The sequence below is a fragment of the Pyxicephalus adspersus genome, chromosome 2 (genome assembly GCF_032062135.1).
Source record: "Pyxicephalus adspersus chromosome 2, UCB_Pads_2.0, whole genome shotgun sequence".
NCBI classification, from domain to species: Eukaryota; Metazoa; Chordata; class Amphibia; order Anura; family Pyxicephalidae; genus Pyxicephalus; species Pyxicephalus adspersus.
The window spans coordinates 148209900-148229409 of record NC_092859.1 but is presented as its reverse complement, the minus strand read 5'-3'; the positions used below and the strand labels follow the sequence as shown (position 1 = coordinate 148229409).

At 40.4% G+C, this 19510-nt stretch overlaps 1 protein-coding gene across 1 annotated transcript; it reads right to left on the bottom strand.

The window, feature by feature from the left end:
• Positions 1–14560: 14560 nt before the first annotated feature.
• On the bottom strand, positions 14561–16383 carry TLNRD1 (talin rod domain containing 1). The gene has a single exon (XM_072402735.1). The coding sequence runs from the start codon at positions 16144–16146 to the stop codon at positions 15073–15075; it is 1074 nt and encodes a 357-aa protein (XP_072258836.1). The 5' UTR covers positions 16147–16383; the 3' UTR covers positions 14561–15072.
• Positions 16384–19510: the final 3127 nt, after the last annotated feature.

Sequence of the window (19510 nt, the reverse complement as noted above, 5' to 3'; positions counted from 1 at the left end):
TGTGTATAAAAATATATAAAAACATTTTGTAACATGACTAAAGTAACATTTAACATATACTGCGTAAGCAAAATAAAAAAGTTTCTAAGTTTATAGGGGCAGTGTTATGATCTGCGGTTCTTTCAATTGGTCAGGTCGAAGTTCAGTAATGTTATTTCCCCAAAAATGACTCCCTGAATATAGGGAATGCCCAGGTTTTTTTCCCAGATAGCACAGGTATATTACCTGATGACAAAGCCAGGAGTCATAATTGAGAAATTATTGGTTCAGCAAGCATGAGACATGCTGGACAGGCCACCACGGAGTCAAGGACTTTAGGCCAATTGGGAATCTTTGAGATGAGCTGGAGAAGACTTTACATAGCAGTCTGACTCTCCCATCATCAATAAAAGAATAAAAATCTTGGTAAAAAATAATCCAACTCTGGATGGAAATAACTTTTGTGACATTGCATAAACTTATTGAAACAATATCACGGTAAATGTGTGCCGCAATCAAAGCTAAAGGCAGTCCAATTTCATCGTCCGCCGTTCATGGATCTGTCAGAGCATATCAGTGAACAATGTCATCTGATGTGTGTACATAGCCTGTCCAATGTATATATTCCAGAGGATGTCGGAATGCCATAGGATGTAAACTAATAAATGTAAACCCATCAGGCAAAGGAGGCCTCAGATTTGGCCGCTGATAACATTAAAGGGCTGCATATCACATTTAGTAAATCTACTGAACTTTTGTTCAGTTCAGGTGAGTTATGCATTCTCTTAAAAGTCTTAATCTAAAGCACCCTTCTTCCATTTTTCCAAAAATTGGTAGGGTTGCTATAGTGATATATTATTACAGAGCTGCATTAATTGTATTTTTTATAAACATATAAACATTTATACATTTCTGAAACTCAACCTGGATAAAACAGAACTCATCATCTTCCCTCCTTAAATTTCAAATCTCCCCGACATATTCCTAACTGTTAACAACACTGTTATCCCCCCCATGTACGTTGTCTTGGGGTCACCTTTGATTCTGCTCTCTCATTTACCCCTCAAATTCAGAACATTTCCAGGTCACGTCACTTTCACCTGCGCAACATCTCCAAAATCCGCCCCTACCTGTCCCCACAGACCACAAAACTCAATTACTATTCTATCATCTCTCCGTCTGGACTACTGTAACCTCCTCTTCTCTGGTATTCCACTATCCCGACTCTCTCTTCTACAATCTATTATGAATGCTGCAGCCAGACTCATCCATCCTTCCCTCCGCTCCTCTTCTCTGCATCTCTTTGTAGTTCTCTTCATTGGCTTCCATTTCACCTGAGAATCAAATTCAAGCTCCTGTGCTTTGCCTTCAAATCCCTACACAGTTCTTGTGCCACTTATCTTTCTGACCTGATAGATAAATAACCCCTAGCCACTCTCTTGGCTCCTCCAATGACCTACTAATGACTTCTTCACTCATAACCCGCATCACACGCACAGCTCCAAGACTTTTCTAGAGCTGCCCCAACTTTCTGGAATGGTCTTCCTCGTCCTATTCAGCTTGCTTCTACTTTCTGCTCATTTAAAGGAGCACTCAAACCCATCGTTTTATACTCGCCTACTTGACTTCTTTTGTCTCCTAGAACCTCCTATTGTGTGATACTTCCCCCACCTCCTAGATTGTAAGCTCTTCTGAGGAGGGTCATCCCCTTCTCCTGTGTCACTGTCTGTATCTGTCTGTCATTTGCAACCCCTATTTATATATAAATCCTGTTTATTAATAATAAAAAATGTATACTAGTAATGACTGTCCACATAACCTGCCCAGAGGTGCATGAGATAAAGTCTGCCACATCGGGGGCTACCTTGGGTTTTAGAAAATAAAATATGCTTTGTATGGTTAGGTTAGGTTCATATAGATGTGGCCACATCGGTGTGCATTTTATTTTGCAGGAATATGTAGTATAAAGCAGCACAACTATTTCAATACACTGGCTCCCACACAGCAGCCCAGAAAAAAATTGCTATTTTTTAGTAAAATATACACTGCATGGTGCATGTCATACAATGCCTCGCAATACACTGCAGGTTAGCCAGCAAGGTGGTTTGGGATACACAATACTGTGCCATGCGGTAACACTTGTATGAAGTGTTAGTGTGCAGCAGTACCATTGGCTTCTTACAAGTGTTACTGTGTGGTGCAGTATTACACAGTCTTGCAATACACAGTGAAATGGATCTTTAGAACACAGCCAGGTTTCAATTATGTGCATGCAAACATTTGATTACTATAGATAAGCGTTTCCCAAGCAGGACAGGTTACTGGAGGTTCCTTGAGCAATGAGTGGCTCTCAGGTCTGTTTAACTAATACCAATGATCTTTTTGGCTATCTATAAGGGTGACATTCTTCCTATTGACCACCATGATAATGAGCTGTGGATATAGTAAATATAGCAGGGGTTCCCTAACACCTAAAAGTTATTTCAAGGGTTTCCCAATGTTAAAGTCAAGAAAGGCTGCTTGCATAAACATCTTATTTGTCCAGTGATCCACAAATAATTCTTCACATGACTTGTAGTTGGTCCCCATTGATGTTTTTCTTGCTGAATGCTTTTCTGTATACAATCTATATCTATGCAGACCTGGCCCAGGGTACAAGAGGAACACACAAATCAGAGGTACTGGGATGGGCAACATTTCCTTCACTGGCAGGAAATGGGTGAAGCCTTACTTGAAAATATTACTCAGACATTTGTACTCTGAAGGAAACGTCTTCTGATAGCCTGAGCTATTGGTTTCCTGTTTTCAGTTCACAATTTTTCTTTTGGCAAATCCTAAAAACGGACAGGAAGGGCAGAGGAATACAAGGTCACAGACACTACTTACAGAAAGTGAAATCTCTGATCACGGTGCAAAATCATGTCGGTCATAAACATGTGACAATAGCGTGTATATTACCTGCCAGTGAAAAAAAGAAAATGAAGAAACATAAGCAGAGCTTTAAACTGAACTGATTACATTACATTTTTTTGCATTATGAGGATCCAACTAGGAAGCTCCATAGAGATGGTAATGAGACTTGCCTGGATTGAAACCATCCTGTGACCACTAAGTATTGGTTTAGTATCTTTAGATTTATTACCTTATCTTATGAATCACATTTTGAGGATAATGCTAGCTTGTAAACCACTCAAACTTGATTTGGAAAACTTGTCATATGCAAATGAGATGATATTGGTTTATAACCAAATGTCTGCATTAGAAAAAAACCTTGAATCTGATTATTCAGAAGCCTGAGCAAAAAGCGTGCATTATCATTGAATGTTTGATGTACAGCATTGTAGAAAAAAGAATTTGCAAAGTCTGCTTGACTTTGTGAATATGTCCTTCTAAAGAAGCCTAATGGCAAAACGTGTCAAGGACGTCAAGGAATTCAATGAAAACAATGTAAAGTTTTTTTAACAATTGTAAAGTATTTATAAAAAAAAATTATATTTTAACATGTGATGTGTAAAAGTTACCTGAAAAGTTCCCAAAAAAATCAACTTTGGAAATGTTATTTGGATGAGGTTAAATCTTTGGTCATATTTTTATTGCACTTTGCATCCTTTGCATGGTGATTGCCACTGTATTGGTATTGTCAGCTAAACGTAAAGCAGAATCGTGTACAACTAATAAATAATCCACCCATTGCTAAAATAAATATTAAACTAAAGTGATAATATATACATATGGCTTTGTTCTGGCCTCCAGTATTTCTTTCTACCGCAGCATTTAAAAGGATATCAGAAAGGCCAGCACTAGGAGCCAATAATAACCTGTATACAATAAGATTACAAGAATGACCTCTTCAATGTCATAGATTGGGCTGAAAGTAGAGGCAAGTAAAGCGGATTTCAAGGTTGAGATTAAAAATACACCAAAAACCCATATATTGTATATCTACAGTCCTTGCATAACATCAACCCAATGAACATGCAGCAACGTCTGGTCTGTATTACAAGAGGCTCCTACACAAATGCAAGGTTTAACTCTGTTTAAGATCTGGAAGATATACAGAAAGCAGTTTTCCCCCCAGAATTGTTTTTAGATTAGATAGGAAGAAGCTGAGGGTGGGTAGAAACCCCTATCTTGAAGCCCAATGTTTCAGTAATCACTCAAAATCAGCTGGGTGGTTACTGAAAAGTGCTGGGTGGTGCACCCAGCTAAAAGGGGCCAGAGGGAACACTGAGAAAGCGTACCAAGATTTAGGGATACACAAGCGTTTGCTCTTTGGAGAATACTTGCTAATGTCAGGGTTCACTTTTAACATTTCTAAATGTTCCATATACCTACAAATGTAAATTGAGTTCAGGTCCACTTTTACACATAGCAGGTCCCAAACAGATCCCACTAGTGGTGGACTTTAAGCACTCAAGCAAATGCGGAGGAACTAAAACATTTTAATAAAAATGCCCTGCATAATTGTTATAGTGAATGTTAAAGTGAACCTATCTACTTTTTGCTAACAAAAGACTTAATATACTAAACTATCTGGCAGCCCATTTTGTGTTGCTTTGCTGCTCATTGTCATTTGCAAGCATTTGCCGGTTAGAATGGTGACTACCGGCTTCTCTGTCATTCTCTGCAGTTCCCCCTCCTGCATGTTCTGTATTGATGTACAAGTCAGTAGGAGAAACCACAGCAAGTTGACAAGAGAGCAGAAACTCACCAAAATGTATATAATTGATTGCAGCACCCAGGGAGAAGTGAATCAGTGACTCTTCCAGAAAGCCAAGGATTTGACATTTTCTTTTAGCAGGTAGTTGTGCATATAAGTGACCCTGTGCAAAGTTTCAATATTTGTATCAGCAATACAGCAAAGAGAAGAGACATAGAGGGGGTTTCGGCATACAATTTAAAGCAAGTTTACAACAGAGAAAGTAGCAATGGTACACAAATTGGTATTGTTTATATGAATAAGTGTAGTCATCACCCAAATATTATTCAATAGTTCAAACTTTTTAGTGGTAACACGGGATACCGTTGTTTCCAATGCGTTTCGCGGGTAGGCTTCTTCAGTAGACTTTCAATTGGGATGGTGATCGCTTGGTCCTATTAAACAGGCAGGCTAATGTGAAGAGAAGAATGTTTTGGTGACAAAGTACCATGCGGTATGAAATAGGAGGAGAGTATTCTGTATGAAGTTGTATTAGTACTTCCCAATGTGTGGAAAACAGAGGGGGGATTTTTTTCCGTTTATGATGTCAAGTTGGAGAATAAAGTGCTTTGATTTGTCTACTGACAGCTTGTAGAAGCCTTACAAGAGAGGAATTTGACTTCCTTCTGTTCTATTTCAATCAGCATTTTGATAAAATGCAAAAAATTTAAAATTTCAGACTTGGGACTGAATTAAACATACTTCTTCATGCCAAAAAAGTTACGACTGTAACATGTTGCAGGATACCTGAAATCTTCCAACAGTCTTAAGCCACCTAGACGGGTGACTGTTACAAAGATATCTGCATTTGCAGGTCTATAGATTTACAAAACAAAAACCACAAAATCAGGTATTTTGGTGGAGTCTAGGGCGATTGATATGATCACACCCCTTGTTTATATATATATATATATATATATATATATATATATATATATATATATATATATATATATATATATATATAAATAAATGAGAGACAACCCGCTCACCACCCAAAGCCTGCAGCTCTGGCCAATGTGCCCCCCCAGCGGAGTCCTTCTCCTGACCCCACTGAGGGGCGCACTGGCCAGAGATGCGGACCACCAATATTTTCTCATGGACCACCAGTTGGCCACTGCTGATCTGGAGCCCCTTCTGTATATACCAAGTCATATCGGAGACAAGTGATCTGTTTTTAAACGTGGATAATTAAAAATGTATCCTTTAACAAACAATTTTATCTGACTACTAGTATTTGCCGCCTTAAAAGTCCCTTACATGTCTTCTGTGGGATTCTAGGACAATTACTAGTAACCCTGGTGTCAGTCCCATATTTCCCAGTCCCGGAATTTTAAGATGCTACACCAGCCCAAAATATTTCCTCTCAGACACAACATTTTATTTTATTGGAAAAATCCAGGAACTGGGCTTAACGCTTGCAATTTTCTGTTTTGTATTAGGTGCAGACTTGAGAGAACTTCATAAAACTCTCTAAAGCTGCACAGTCAGAGTTAATGGCTAAGAAAGAACATTAACAATTCAAAGCCGAGTTGTATCTATGTGACACTTCCTGTATTATATACACATCACAATATGAAGCTCAACGCCTAGCAACTTCAATTGTAACAGGTTACACATCAGTAAGGCAAATTATCTGCATGCAAACCTTTCTCACCCAGGGTCCTTGAAACGGATGTTAGGGGTTCCATAAAAAAAGATCCTCGATTCCTGGATCGCTAATATAGAGGGTGACTTTTAGAGCGGAGTCACTTCTACACTGACCGCCAATTTCAAGGGTCAACCCAATTTTCAGAGGAATGCAAGCGTTACCAGAACATACCTTAGCAGGGAGATCTTTGGGCCTTTCATCATTTTTGGGGAATTTACAGAAGACAAACAGGCAATGCTAATTCCTTTTATTCAAGTGTTTGGGAGACACCGAGGGTGAACACAAAACTTTTTCATCTGCAATTCAAAGCAAAAAATTAGTTTTGTGTGTTTTTAAAGAAAAGCTACAGAAATGCCAACACTACAGCAGATTAGTGACCATCGACTACATGTTATGTGCATTTAGTACTGTTCTACTGCTGGAACAACCATTCTTGGTTTTTAATTGTTGTGCATGTTTTTGGAAATCTCAGCCAGGACACTATCTGCATGGAGTTTGCAGGATCTCCCTGTGTTTGCATGGGTTTCCCCCACATTCCAATAACATGCTGTTAGATTAATTGGCTCACCCCTAAAAAATTGACCTTAGACTGTAATAAAGACATATGACATATGGTAGGGACATTAGATTGTGAGCTCCTTTGAGGGTCTGTTAGTGACATGATTAGGGACTTTGTACAGCGCTATATAAATACTGTGTAATAATAATAATAATAACAGAATATAACTAATGGGCCGCTTTAAAGGTTTCACCTTTATTCCTGTGGGCAATTCAAAATGTGGGAATTTCTTTCACTCTTTCTTCTGAATGTGGAACTAAACAAGAGTAAAACAAACTGCAGGCCAGTTTTTCATTGCAGACGGGAGATGCAAAGTCCCTCCTGCAATAAAATAAACGTACCTGCTTGACAGCAATTTTTTTAATTACACTCAACTGTCCACGCTGTCTCGGGTACCAGCAGAATCACCTGGTCATCTTCCAGTTCCTGTATCTTTTTTTTTTTATTGGTCGGGCCGGAATGATGCAATTCCCTTTCGTGTGCACAAAGTTTATTCCTTCTCAGCAGCCAGATACCCCAGGATGGTACACTGAGCTGCACATGCACTGTTCACAGTCTAAGGTCAATTTTGGGGGGAAGCCATTGAACTTAACTGCATATTTTTGGAGTGTGGGAGGAAACCGGAGTACCTGGAGGAAAACCAACGCAAACACAAGAACCTGCAAACTCCATGCAGATAGTGCCCTGGCCGAGATTCGAAGCTCACCCAGCGCTGGAAAGGCCGGAGTGCTAACCACCGAGCCACCATGCTGCTTGCCTGGTAAATGCATTAGATTGTGAACCCAACTAAAGGGAAATAAGTGACAGAACTATGGAAAGTAAACACTGCATATTATGTTAGTGCACTATAATACAGGATAATGCGACTTACTTCCCAGTTTCCAAAGGTAAAGTTTTGGCTATACATACCATACACCTCAATAAAAAAAGTAAAAATAATGTATAATGCATAGAAAAACACCACCAAGCCTATCAGTGCCTTCAATTGTACACCAGACCTTCCTGCAAGGTTGTTTTTCTGGAGAAGTTTGCAACTTAAAAGACAGCATTGACAGTAGCTATTAGAAGACCCAGAGATGGAATTGACAGGTGTAGAATAAAGATTATTACTAATAATTAGTATTTATATAGCGCCAACATGTTACGCAGCGCTGTACATTAAATAGAGATGAGCATGCATTAATCACAATGCTCTTTGCACCACTGGGCTAGTATTCTCCATACCAGCCAACAATAATAAACAATTGGAATTAAATATATTACCATTTAGGGAAAAATTTCTCACATTTCAATGTTCATCCCAGAAACTTTTTTTCAGCCTGGTGGGAAGAAACTGTAGGTGGTAGGTGGGTGGTGGCCCCTGTGTTCTGACCCAACTCTTCAGTAACCACCCAAAAACAGCCAGGTGGTGCGCCCAGCTAAAAGGGGCTGGGAAAACACTGTATTTGATTAACAAGGTACTCATTCATAGTTAGAAATACTTGCAAAGTGGATTTAGCTTTCAGGAAATCAGATTATGGACTGTTCCACCTAAACCCTATTATACTGTTAGAGAATTAGCAAATACCAGAACAGGGGGCTTGTTATGAATAAATCAGCTCATATCAATCCTTATTTGTCACGATTGACCCAGAAACCCTGTGACAGTCTTCTGTACATGGCCTATCTTACAGATCAGGTGTAGCCTTAACCTAACACTGCACTGAGATGTAATTGTACATGAGAATCTGATCTGTTACAGGAAACATTAAACTCCCAATCAAGTGGGAAATTCCCAGCATCCTGTCTCATCTTGGCATACAATTACTGTACACGTAGCACTGTGTGTGGAAAGGTGTTCATTTCACAAATACAATATAATCTACTGCTTTTATTTCCAGCATGTAAGAATCTGCAACTTGTCTCGCCACCGCAAATTAGGTGCATGGCAGCTTGGAGCATGACTCCTAAGGTAAGCCTCACATAGGCACAGATTTCCTATTGCATTGCAGTGACAACATTGGAGAGGCTGAATGAGCCTGCAGATCAATGCCCCAAAGAACAAATACCTGTGCACTGTTCTCTACCCTCCTGAGCATTCATATATTATCTTGCACAGGCAGTACTTGATCTGAAAGCTCCAGCCTGCCATGGGAAGTGGTTTTGCTCAGTGGGTAAAGGACCATCTTATAGAGCACCTCCTTTACCTTTTGAACTTATAAGAAAAATATTTCCATTTGTTGATCAATGAAAGGCATTCGTTTACCCAAAATGATTTAAAAGTTTCTACTCTACCCTTGGCACATTCACACAATACATCTTCATTTCACCAATGTCCACACCTCCATGTAAAAGATAAAAAGTAAAACTGTTCTTACACATTGGGCCTGATCTGTTAAAGCTCTCCAAAGCTGGAGAGGATCCACTTTCATTAGTGAAGCTGTGTGATCGAGCAAACTAGAAATAGATTTCTTCAAAGTCATTTGCTTTTTGCTTGCAAATGTTTTAAATCTAAAACCACATCCATTGCAGGTTTGCTGGATCACCCAACTTCACTGATTAAAGTGTACTTTCTCTGGCCTTGGAAAGCTTTATTAATCGGGTCCAATGTGCAGGCCCCATATTGCACTCATTATTTTGTTTTTAAGACAATCTTAAGACTTGCCATTGCTGAATATCTTCTACAAAATGCCAAGTGCCACTAATAGTGACTTGAAATTGATTCTGATTTAGAAACTTGCACTGGTCCCTTAGGACAGCCAGGCAAATAACTTTTTCAGAAGAGGATGGGAAAGGCCAAGTGTAGCCAAGTGAACAAGAGTTTATTACGTAGATCAAAGATTCTCGACCTGGGTTCCTTAGAACCCCAATCCTAAGGCTTCTCCATAGCTTGCTAGGGGTAATTTGCACTTCTCAGGTCAGTTTGACACCAATGACCTTATTGACTAATTGTAAGAGTGATAGCCACTGACCACTATGCTAATGTACTGTGATCTGTGGGTAGTATATATAGGAGGGTTCTATGAAGACCTGAATGGTATTTGAAGGGTTTACATGTTAAAAAGGTTGAGAAGGGCTGGCCTAGGTTTTTTTAGTTTTCAAGGACAGTTTTAAAGTAGTTACACCCCTTGCTAGCTGCTGATCTATCACTACACCTTGTTGCATCCCAGTAAAACAAATTGAGTGTCCTAATGATAAACAGTGGTAGGTGTTTGCAGTGGATCCAATGTTTTCAGAAACAGAATTTGGTAAGTAGTTGTCTAATCAACCCGCTGCCTTAGAAATCGCCTCCACCAGAACAAAAGGCAATGACTGGCGATTGCCATGTGTAAATGTGGTTGTAAAGCAATACCCCAAAATGCATCCTAACTGCCTATGTGAATAAGTCCTTAATAAGAGAAAGTAAACCCAAAATAATAAAATCACACCTACCTTCAATCCCGCAGATCAGCCTATCCGTTGGAAGGTTTCTTCCATTGGGTCCCGTAGCTTCACGGTGCAGATGGAGCGCCGCTCCATCTTCCCCTCTACTTTCTGCTTCACTGGATCTCAAACTGAGCATGCGTGAGATTGGCAATTTTTTTCCCTATTGATGAAAGGGCTCCTTCTGCGCATGCCCGTGATGCTCAGGCATACGCGGAAAGAGCAGCCAAGAGCCCCCCGGGATGGGTGACGTAGGTATCCTGGGTGGCTCTGTGCTCCCATTAATTCTTGATCACCTAGGCGATCAAGAACTAGGGGGTGGTGCTGCGACCTTTTTTTTTTTTAAAAAAAAACACTAACAAAATTTTTACTCTAAATAGGGTTAATCTACCCTTTTATGTAAAGAAAAATTCTGAGTTTAGGTGCACTTTAGTCTAGGTGCACACTTGTGAAGTTGCAATGCTCTCAGTGGGGTAGCCCCCCAGGGAGTGAATAGGGGCAGCAGCCATAGGTACTAATACCATCTACTGGTTGGTTCTGCAGTGCTGTGGTGTGAGAGATTGAGTGGCTGGTAAATTGCCAGCCCCAGGGAGCCACATGGGATTACTTGATTCTGAGGGGGATGTAAAGAGAAGTGGAAGATACATTTTAGGGACAAGCATTTCCCCAAAGTCCAACTGCAGCTCAAACCATTTGTGGCCATTGAGCTAACAACTATTAGAACCTAAATCAACCACATCGCTGTCCTTGCTTCTATTTGGGAAATTTCTCCTCACTGCCTACTTGATGGTGAGCAAAAAAAAAAAAAAAAAAAAGTGTGCAAGTTTTTTCCAGACAGATCAGGAAGTGACCCCGCCACTCTACATGGGACACAGACAGCAATCCAAACATAATAAAGTAAAATTAAAAGTTAAACTTTTAAACCTTGAACTTTTGCCACGTAATTGTACACTGTAGGAAAACCAGAGTAAAAAAAAAAAAAATAAATAAAATAAAACCCCATATATCTTGAAAAATTGTTTCTACAGTCAGCGGATCTGACATAATCGTGCTGACAGGAAGAACACCGCCGGGCAGGTAATTCAGCATTCTTCTCTTTTACTCGAAACTGCGATACACACCCAGACTTCCCACTTTTCCTTACACGCTTTTCCTGTTTGTATCAGATCTGTTTACCATCAGAGTGAAACGAAGAGAAGGAAAACATAAAACCCTTAGGAAGATTGAGTGCTGGACATTCTACAGGACAGGGGATATTAAATGATTACTGAGAATTAAGGTTAACTGAGAAACCCTTTAGGGTTAAAGCAGAACTTTAAATATGCTGCCATTTCTGACTTCTAGAAACTACAGCTTGCCCGGTTGGTGTTCAAACAGCTACGGAATTAGGCTACCTACACATCAGATGATAGTCGTCCGATAATCGAGACTGATATCGGACGAGAATCTGGCGTGAAAGTGAAGCGCAGAACGGTGCTGTATATACTGCTCATTCAGTCTTTTGTCGTTGGAAAGGATCTTTCACTACCCTTTCCAACGACAATTATTGCACGTGTGTACGCAGCCTAACTGACCCAGTGTGGCTCGGGGATACCACTTTTTGTAATGAAATTAAACCCCAAGCCGCACTTGGGATTACAGCCAGGGAGATAAAGTAACACCAATGATCTTTTTTAGCTTCTGTAAGGGTGGCAACCTTCCCACTGACCAGCAATGTAAAAGACATTCTTCCCACTGACCACCACACAAAAATAATGTGAGATGTGGATAATGTAATTATAGCAGGGATCCATGAAAACCTAAAAGGTATTTCAAGGGTTCCCCTATAGTAAAAAATCTTGCAGAGGTTTAATAAATCAGACGAATTTCCTATCACTATTAAGCCCTCTAGCGGTAATCCCGAGTGTGACTCGGGGTGGATTTTAGTTGCAAAAAGCGGTAATCCTGAGTCACACTCGGGGTAAATTTAGAAGCCCCCTTACCTTTCCCCTGCGATCCAGCTGTGATCTAATGGTTCCACTGTGATGCCGGGACATTTCTGAATTAGGGGGCGTGGCCAGGCAGGAAATTTAAAAGCAGATTACTGAGTAATCTGCTTTTAAATACCACCCGGCGTCCCGGCCACGCCGCTGCTCGCATCAGCAGTGAGATGCGAAGCACAATGCAGGACTTCATAAAATAAAAATAAAAGTACATATTTTAGTGCACCAAACATCATTTCCCAGTTCCCCAATTTACATTTTGCCCACCATTACCCATGACCTTTTGACATTTTTGGATAAATTAGCTTTTTTTGATAATATACATTGTTATTGTCTATTTCATTATTTTTTATAATTATTTATTATATTCTAATTTATGATTATATTATAATAAATAAATATATCATATATATTATATAATATATAATAAATAAATATCATACCCGGGAGTTAATCCTAAGAATTACAGGCCCACAATACAAACAAAAATTTCTATGCAAAAAAATTTGGATCACTTTTTGCATCAAAAAACCTGACAGAATTAGAACGCTAGGGGGGTTAAAAAACTGTCAGACGTGTAACCCTATCCCACAGTCTTCATGCTTGTCATGTATTTATAAAAAATCAAATCTTCCACATTCATTTTCTAAAGGCTAAAACCTTGCCTGCACAGCACAACTTTCACTTATTGATGGTTTCATTATTGACATACCTTTTATAGGTGAAATAAATACTCCAGTACATGCAAATGTAAAAAACCGACATTAAAAATGACAATCATTTTATTATAGTGTACAAGTCAGAAACATTCTTACTGTAACCCACCCTCCCGACAGTAAGTCCGCACATGGGAAAATATCTGCTTGGCCTCATTCTGCAGGCTCCCTACACACCCCATTCACACTCTGCAGATTCCAAAGAAAAGGGAGCTCCATCCAGCAGCTAAAAGCCATACAAATGTCTACAAATAAAACTGAGGTAACTTTTTTTTATTCCTGCAGATCATACACAGCAACATTCTGATGGAACGTCTGGAAGACACTGGCTAAAACCGCACCCAGCACGGATTTTAAAGCCTTGATAATGCCACTTTTTAGTGCCAGAACCGATACTGAAAGGGGGTAAAAAAAAAAAAAAAAAAAAAAAAAAAAAAAGAAAAAGCATAGGAGGCTTAGCAACATCGTCATGAAAAATGAAATGGCAAAGTGTGGTCAATGATCAATGATGACATCTACAAACCAAAATTGTAATAGTGCAAGTTATTTCAACACTCGATGACAAAAAGGAAATCTGAAGATCATTGCTAAAACCGCACCCAGCACGGATTTTAAAGCCTTAATATATGTCATGTGCAGTAACCAGTACCAAACAAGCCTAGATTCCTAAAAAAAAAAAAAAAAAAAAAAAAAAAAGAAAAAAAATAGGAGGCTTAGCAACATCGTCATGAAAAATGAAATGGCAGGGAGTGGTCAATGATCAATGATGACATCTACAAACCAAAATTGTAATAGTGCAAGTTATTTCAACACTCGATGACAAAAAGGAAATCTGAAGATCATTGAAAATTGTGAGAAACAGCTTTCACGTCAAACACTGTGCACAACTGAAAGTGAAACTTTATATGACACTCTCAATCCTAAAATAAAGCCACGGTTGCACTTCGCTGTGTGGGGCTGGATTTTAAGAGAAATTAATCAGCAAGTCAGTGCAAACCAGTGTGCAGTATCTCATAGCAACCTGGGATTTATTGCTATGGGTACTGCTTTCGCAAAATAAGGACCTTAAAATAAACTCAACGGATCGCCATATTAGAAACAGATTTTAGGACCACAAAGTATTCAAATAATGGTGAAAAATTATTGATGGCACACTAGGACTTTCAGCATTCTATTCAGTGCAATGTGTTTTGGCTGAGCCGCATTACCTGTCCTATTAGCTGTAAATTAGGATGTTGGGGGTCTTACTTCTCACAGCGTTTGAGGGAAGCCCTGCTCATGGGGCCCGATTTAATAAAGCTCTCCAAAGCTGGAAAGGATAAGTGAAGCTGGGTGATCCAGCAAACCAGGAATAGATCTAGTCCAGGATTCAAAACATTAGCTAGCAAATAGCAAACGACTGACAAAATCTATTCCAGGTTTGCTGGATCACTGATGAAAGTATCCTCTCAGCCTTGGAGAGCTTTAATAAATCAGACCCATTGTGCTCATAAGCCATCATTATCAATTGAACTCTAAAAAGGTAATGGAAATGTCTTAGTGGTTGTTACAGGCAACAAGAACAGTTCTTCCTTCAGACATAAATAAGGTCTTTACTTCATTAAAAACAGTTAGTAGCAAATAACAGATATGGGTGCCATCGGCTTTTAAAAATAGGAATGACAAGTTGGATTTTGTTAGTTGGGGGCACAGAGGCTCAGCCAATGACAAGTTTTGGTGGCCATCATTGAAAAATGAATCAATAGAGGATCTCCTAATAACTTCAGAATTTCAATGGCTGGAAAGGATGCTGGGTATTCAGCAATGCACCGGAATCAAACGTCCTGCACGTCCCAAATATTGTAGTATGGATCACTAGAGATCTTGTCGCTCCTCCACCCTGGTTATCGGTGTACAGCTCAGCATATCTGCATTAGGCACCCCACCCCAAGTGAATTCACTTTGACGGGTTCTCATATTTCATCACCGTGTCGCCATTTTCCACTAGCGCCTCCAAGGTTGGCGGTTTTTATGGGGTTTTTGCGTGTATATTTTCAGTTGAACCAATATTCTTTGGTAGGATTATGGGAGGGCGTTCCTCTGGTTTAGGGGGATTTCACAGAATTGGAGTGTACTGGCGGAAGAGTTCTAGGAGATGACCTCTCTCTCAGGGCCTGAGATAACAAGTTGCACCCGTCGGAGACGGCGCAGGCCGAGCTCCGCAATCTGTCCTTATAGTCCGTCATCTTGCTGCTGCTGTCAGAATGCTGGGTTATATCCCTGAGGCATTGTGTCAGGAGGACGCAGGCTGACACCACGCTCATAGCACCCCCGAGAATAGCAGTCTGAACCGCCTTGCCTTCTTGATTAAGAACGGCGGCTTTGCCCAGAAACTGGGGCTCAGTGGCGAAGCCGACTAAAGCGTGGACGGCTTGCACCAGGGGGCCGCTGAAAAGAGCGCAGCGGTTCCGGGAGAGTTCACCGGGGGAGGTTTTCACTTCCTTGACGCAGGCCAGCAGAGCCGTGGCGCTGGTGCTCATGCATTTCACGCCCAGTTTAAACTGTTCCTTGGCAAATTTGTCCCGGGACTTTTCGCTGGCGGCCACGCTGGCGTCGGTAAGGATTTTGAGGTTTTTGGATACGTTTTGGGAGATCTCCAGCAGGAGCTGCGGCGTGAGGTCCTGGAGGGGTACCGTCCTGAGCAGGGCGCAGCTCTGCTCCACCTCGTGCCGGCAACGGGTCACACGGTATCGGTCCACCAATCCCGGGAGAGCGGCGTGAGAGCCCGGCACCTCTACCGCCGCCAGGTACGCCGCATGGGCGGAGAGTTCCACCAAAGACACCACCAGGTCCCCCATTTCCTGCAGGCTGTCACCCACCTCTGCAAACCGGCCCATGTTCAGCTGGCTCTGCACATCATGGGTCAGGATGGATAGGCCCTTGGTCCTGGCGATCACCGTGTCCCGGCACTTCTCAAAGGCCTCCCCCAGCTGGCTGCTCGGGCTCTCCGGGTGGACGGGCCGGGGCTCGCTGGACAGCAGGAGAAGGTCGGCCACCAGCTGCATCTTGGCCTTGCACTGCTCGCAGATACTCTGCAGCTTCTTGCGGGGCTGGGAGCCGCCCAAAGCCACTCCAGCAGGCAGAGAGGACCGGGCGGAACCGGAGCCGCCGCTAGCCATCCCGCCGGGGGCAGCCGCTCATTCCTCGGCCAGCATCTCTGGAGCGTCCCCGCAGCATCATCCCATTCCAAAGCTGCGGGCACTGCCCCGCACTGATTCCTTCTTACACACGGATCTCGGCTTCTCTCATAGCAGCGGACCGGGCTTCCTCAGCGAGCGGAGAAAAAGCAAAAAGAACGGCGACCCGCCCAACAGCAGCTGTCTTTCCCGGCCCGGATAAGGAACGTGGGACGGCGCCGCCCTGTGACGTCACCCTCCGGCCGCCTAGAGGTGGAGATAGCGGCATCTAGAGGGCAAAAGGAGGCACTACAAGTCTAGGCATTGCATGGGTTGCCTGAGCACTGGATGGCTGAGAAGATAAACCTGCTGATCACATTTATTGTTATTATCAATTACTATTATTAGTTAATAATAATTACAATTACTACTACTATTATTACTATTACTACAATTGCTGTTATTATTACTAGTTATTACTATTACTATTATTATTATTAATAAATATTACTATTATTATTTACAATATTCATAATTCATTCTCAAACACTTAATATTCTTACACACTCTATTAAATACAGATAATAATATTAATAAACAATATTCATATAGCACCAACATAATACACAGCTCTGTACATTAAATAAGGATTGCAAATTACAGACAGTGACACAGGAGGAGGGGAGAACCCTGCTCAGATGAGCTTACAATATAAGACATTTCCTCCAATAAATACAGATAATATTATTAATAATAATAAACAGTATTCATATAGCACCAACATAATATGCAGCGCTGTACAATAAATAAGGATTACACATACGGACAGTGACATATGAGGAGGAGGAGGAGAGAACCTTGCCCAGAAGAGCTTACAATCTAAGACATTTCCTCTATTAAATTCAGACATTATTATTATTATTATTATTATTATTAATAAATAGTTTTTTTTTTTTTTACAGCTCCTACATATTATGCAGCATTGTACATTAAATAGGGGTAGCAATTGATAGACAGATACAATGACACAGGAGAAAAAGAGAACCCTGCCCATATGAGCTTAAAATCTAAGACATTTTCTCTATTAAATACAGATATTATTATTAATAATATTATTATTAATGGAACAGTATTCATATAGCACCAACATAATACGCAGCGCTGTACAATAAATAAATACTGACACAGATACAGACAGTCTGCCCAGAAGAGCTTACAATTTAAGACATTTCCTCTAATAAATACAGATATTATTATTATTAATAAACAGTATTCATATAGCACCAACATAATAGGCAGCTCTGTACATTAAATAAGGATAGCAAATTACACACAGTGACACAGGAGTAGGAGAGAACCGCACCCATAAGAGCTTGCAATCTAAGACATTTCCTCTATTAAATACAGATATTATTATTGAATAGTATTTATATGGTGCCTACATAATATGCAACACTGTACATTAAATTGAGGTAGCAATTGACAGGTACAATGACACAGTCTGCTCATAAGAGCTTACACTCTAAGACATTTCCTCTATTAAATACGGATATTATAATTATTATTATTACACAGTATTTATAAAGCACCATCATATTATGCAGCACTGTACAAAGTCCATAGTCGTGTCTCTAACTGTCCCTCAAAGGGCTCACAATCTAATGTCCCTATCATAGTCATATGTCATTATTACAGTCTAAGGTCAATTTTTTGGGGGAAGCCAATTAACCTATCTGCATGTTTTTGGAATGTAGGGGGAAACCGGAGTACCTGGAGGAAACCCATGCAGACATAGGGAGAACCTGCAAACTCCATGCAGATAGTGTCCTGGATTTGGATTCTGATCACTGTGGTGAGACGTTACTAAGGCATTAAAAAAGTGGTGACAATCAGCATGGAGAGGGGTCACTATACTCAAAGCTGCAAATGCGAGTCATTGGAATTATTGTGGATTTTTGGATGATCTAATATAACAAATTAAGCTTGTAGACAAGCAAAGTTTGATATTGTAAAGAAAAAGAATATATAGAGAATTTGACACAGATGATATACCATATCCTTCTGAAGAAGCCTACGGGTGAAGTACGCCAACGACGAAAGATTGAAACATTGATTAATATTGATGTAAACATTGTAACCATTGATATGTGTGTACAAAATTTCTAAACATCACTATTTTTTAGCAAGCCAACCCAAAAAATGATACAGGTTGTTTTGAATTTTAACATTTATTATTAGCAAGGTAGATGAAAAATCCACATAAAACAAAACATTGCATTTAAACTTGTAAATTAGGAATGTGGTGCTATGATAGTTAATCTTTTGTCAAGCAATTGACTGGGATCATATTATTAAATAGTAATTTTATAGCACCAACATAATACGCAGCACTGTACATTAAATAGGGGTCACAAATGACAGATACAGACAGTGACACCGGAGGAGGAGAGGCTCCTATGGGTTGTTGTAGTAACAATGCCACAACTCAATAACATCAATATTAAAAAGAAAAATAAAGTGGGATTTTCAAGGCATAACTAAAAAACAGATTTATTAAAGTGGAACTTTCAGTAAAAAACAACAAAACAAAAAACAACACTTACCTTTAAAGGTGGAAAGCCATCAATCCTTTCCCGATCCTAGTCCAGTCGGTTCCACACCATCCTATTTTCCTTCTTCATTCCGGCACAGGTTGGACACCAGACACTGCCTTCCTCTTCTTGCTACATCACCTCACCTCGCATTGCACAAGTTCAGGTGATGTTTCCTCCTGAAAATGTAAAAAAGCCCCTTCTGTGCATGCCTGAGATTTGGCAGAAAGAGAAGACTGAAACCTCCTGGGATATGTGACGTATGTATCTCAGGAGGCTGCGGATTTCCTATTCCGTCTTTAAAGATGGATCCTTACCAGAAAAACAAAACTACAAAAAAAATTGATTGGCCTGGCCAGGATGATGTAACATGAGCATGTCTGTGCATGTCTCAGGATTTAGTGATACCTGACACATACCTAGCAGCATACGCTGAGCTGTGCATGCACAGATTAGCGTTTTTCCAAAAGACGATAATGAACAGGCAAGTAAGTATGTTTTTTTGCAGACAAAACCTGTCCCATTGTGCAACATGGATTTGTCTTTAACTTTACAACTTTAGGGTCCACTTAGCAACCAAAGACTGCAAGGACAATGAACTCAATGGTCAACAAAACGTAATCTAGAACATAACATGCAGAGTACAGGAGCATGTAAAAAATATTATATGTAGTATAAAAAAGGGGTCAGGTGCATGTACAGCATAATATACAGAGTGCAGGGGTCAGGTGTATGTACAGCATAACATACAGAGTGCAGGGGTCAGGTGCATGTAC

What these genes read in the sequence shown, in the direction of transcription:
- TLNRD1 (XM_072402735.1), bottom strand. Translation starts at nt 16,146, where the DNA reads ATGGCTAGCGGCGGCTCCGGTTCCGCCCGGTCCTCTCTGCCTGCTGGA.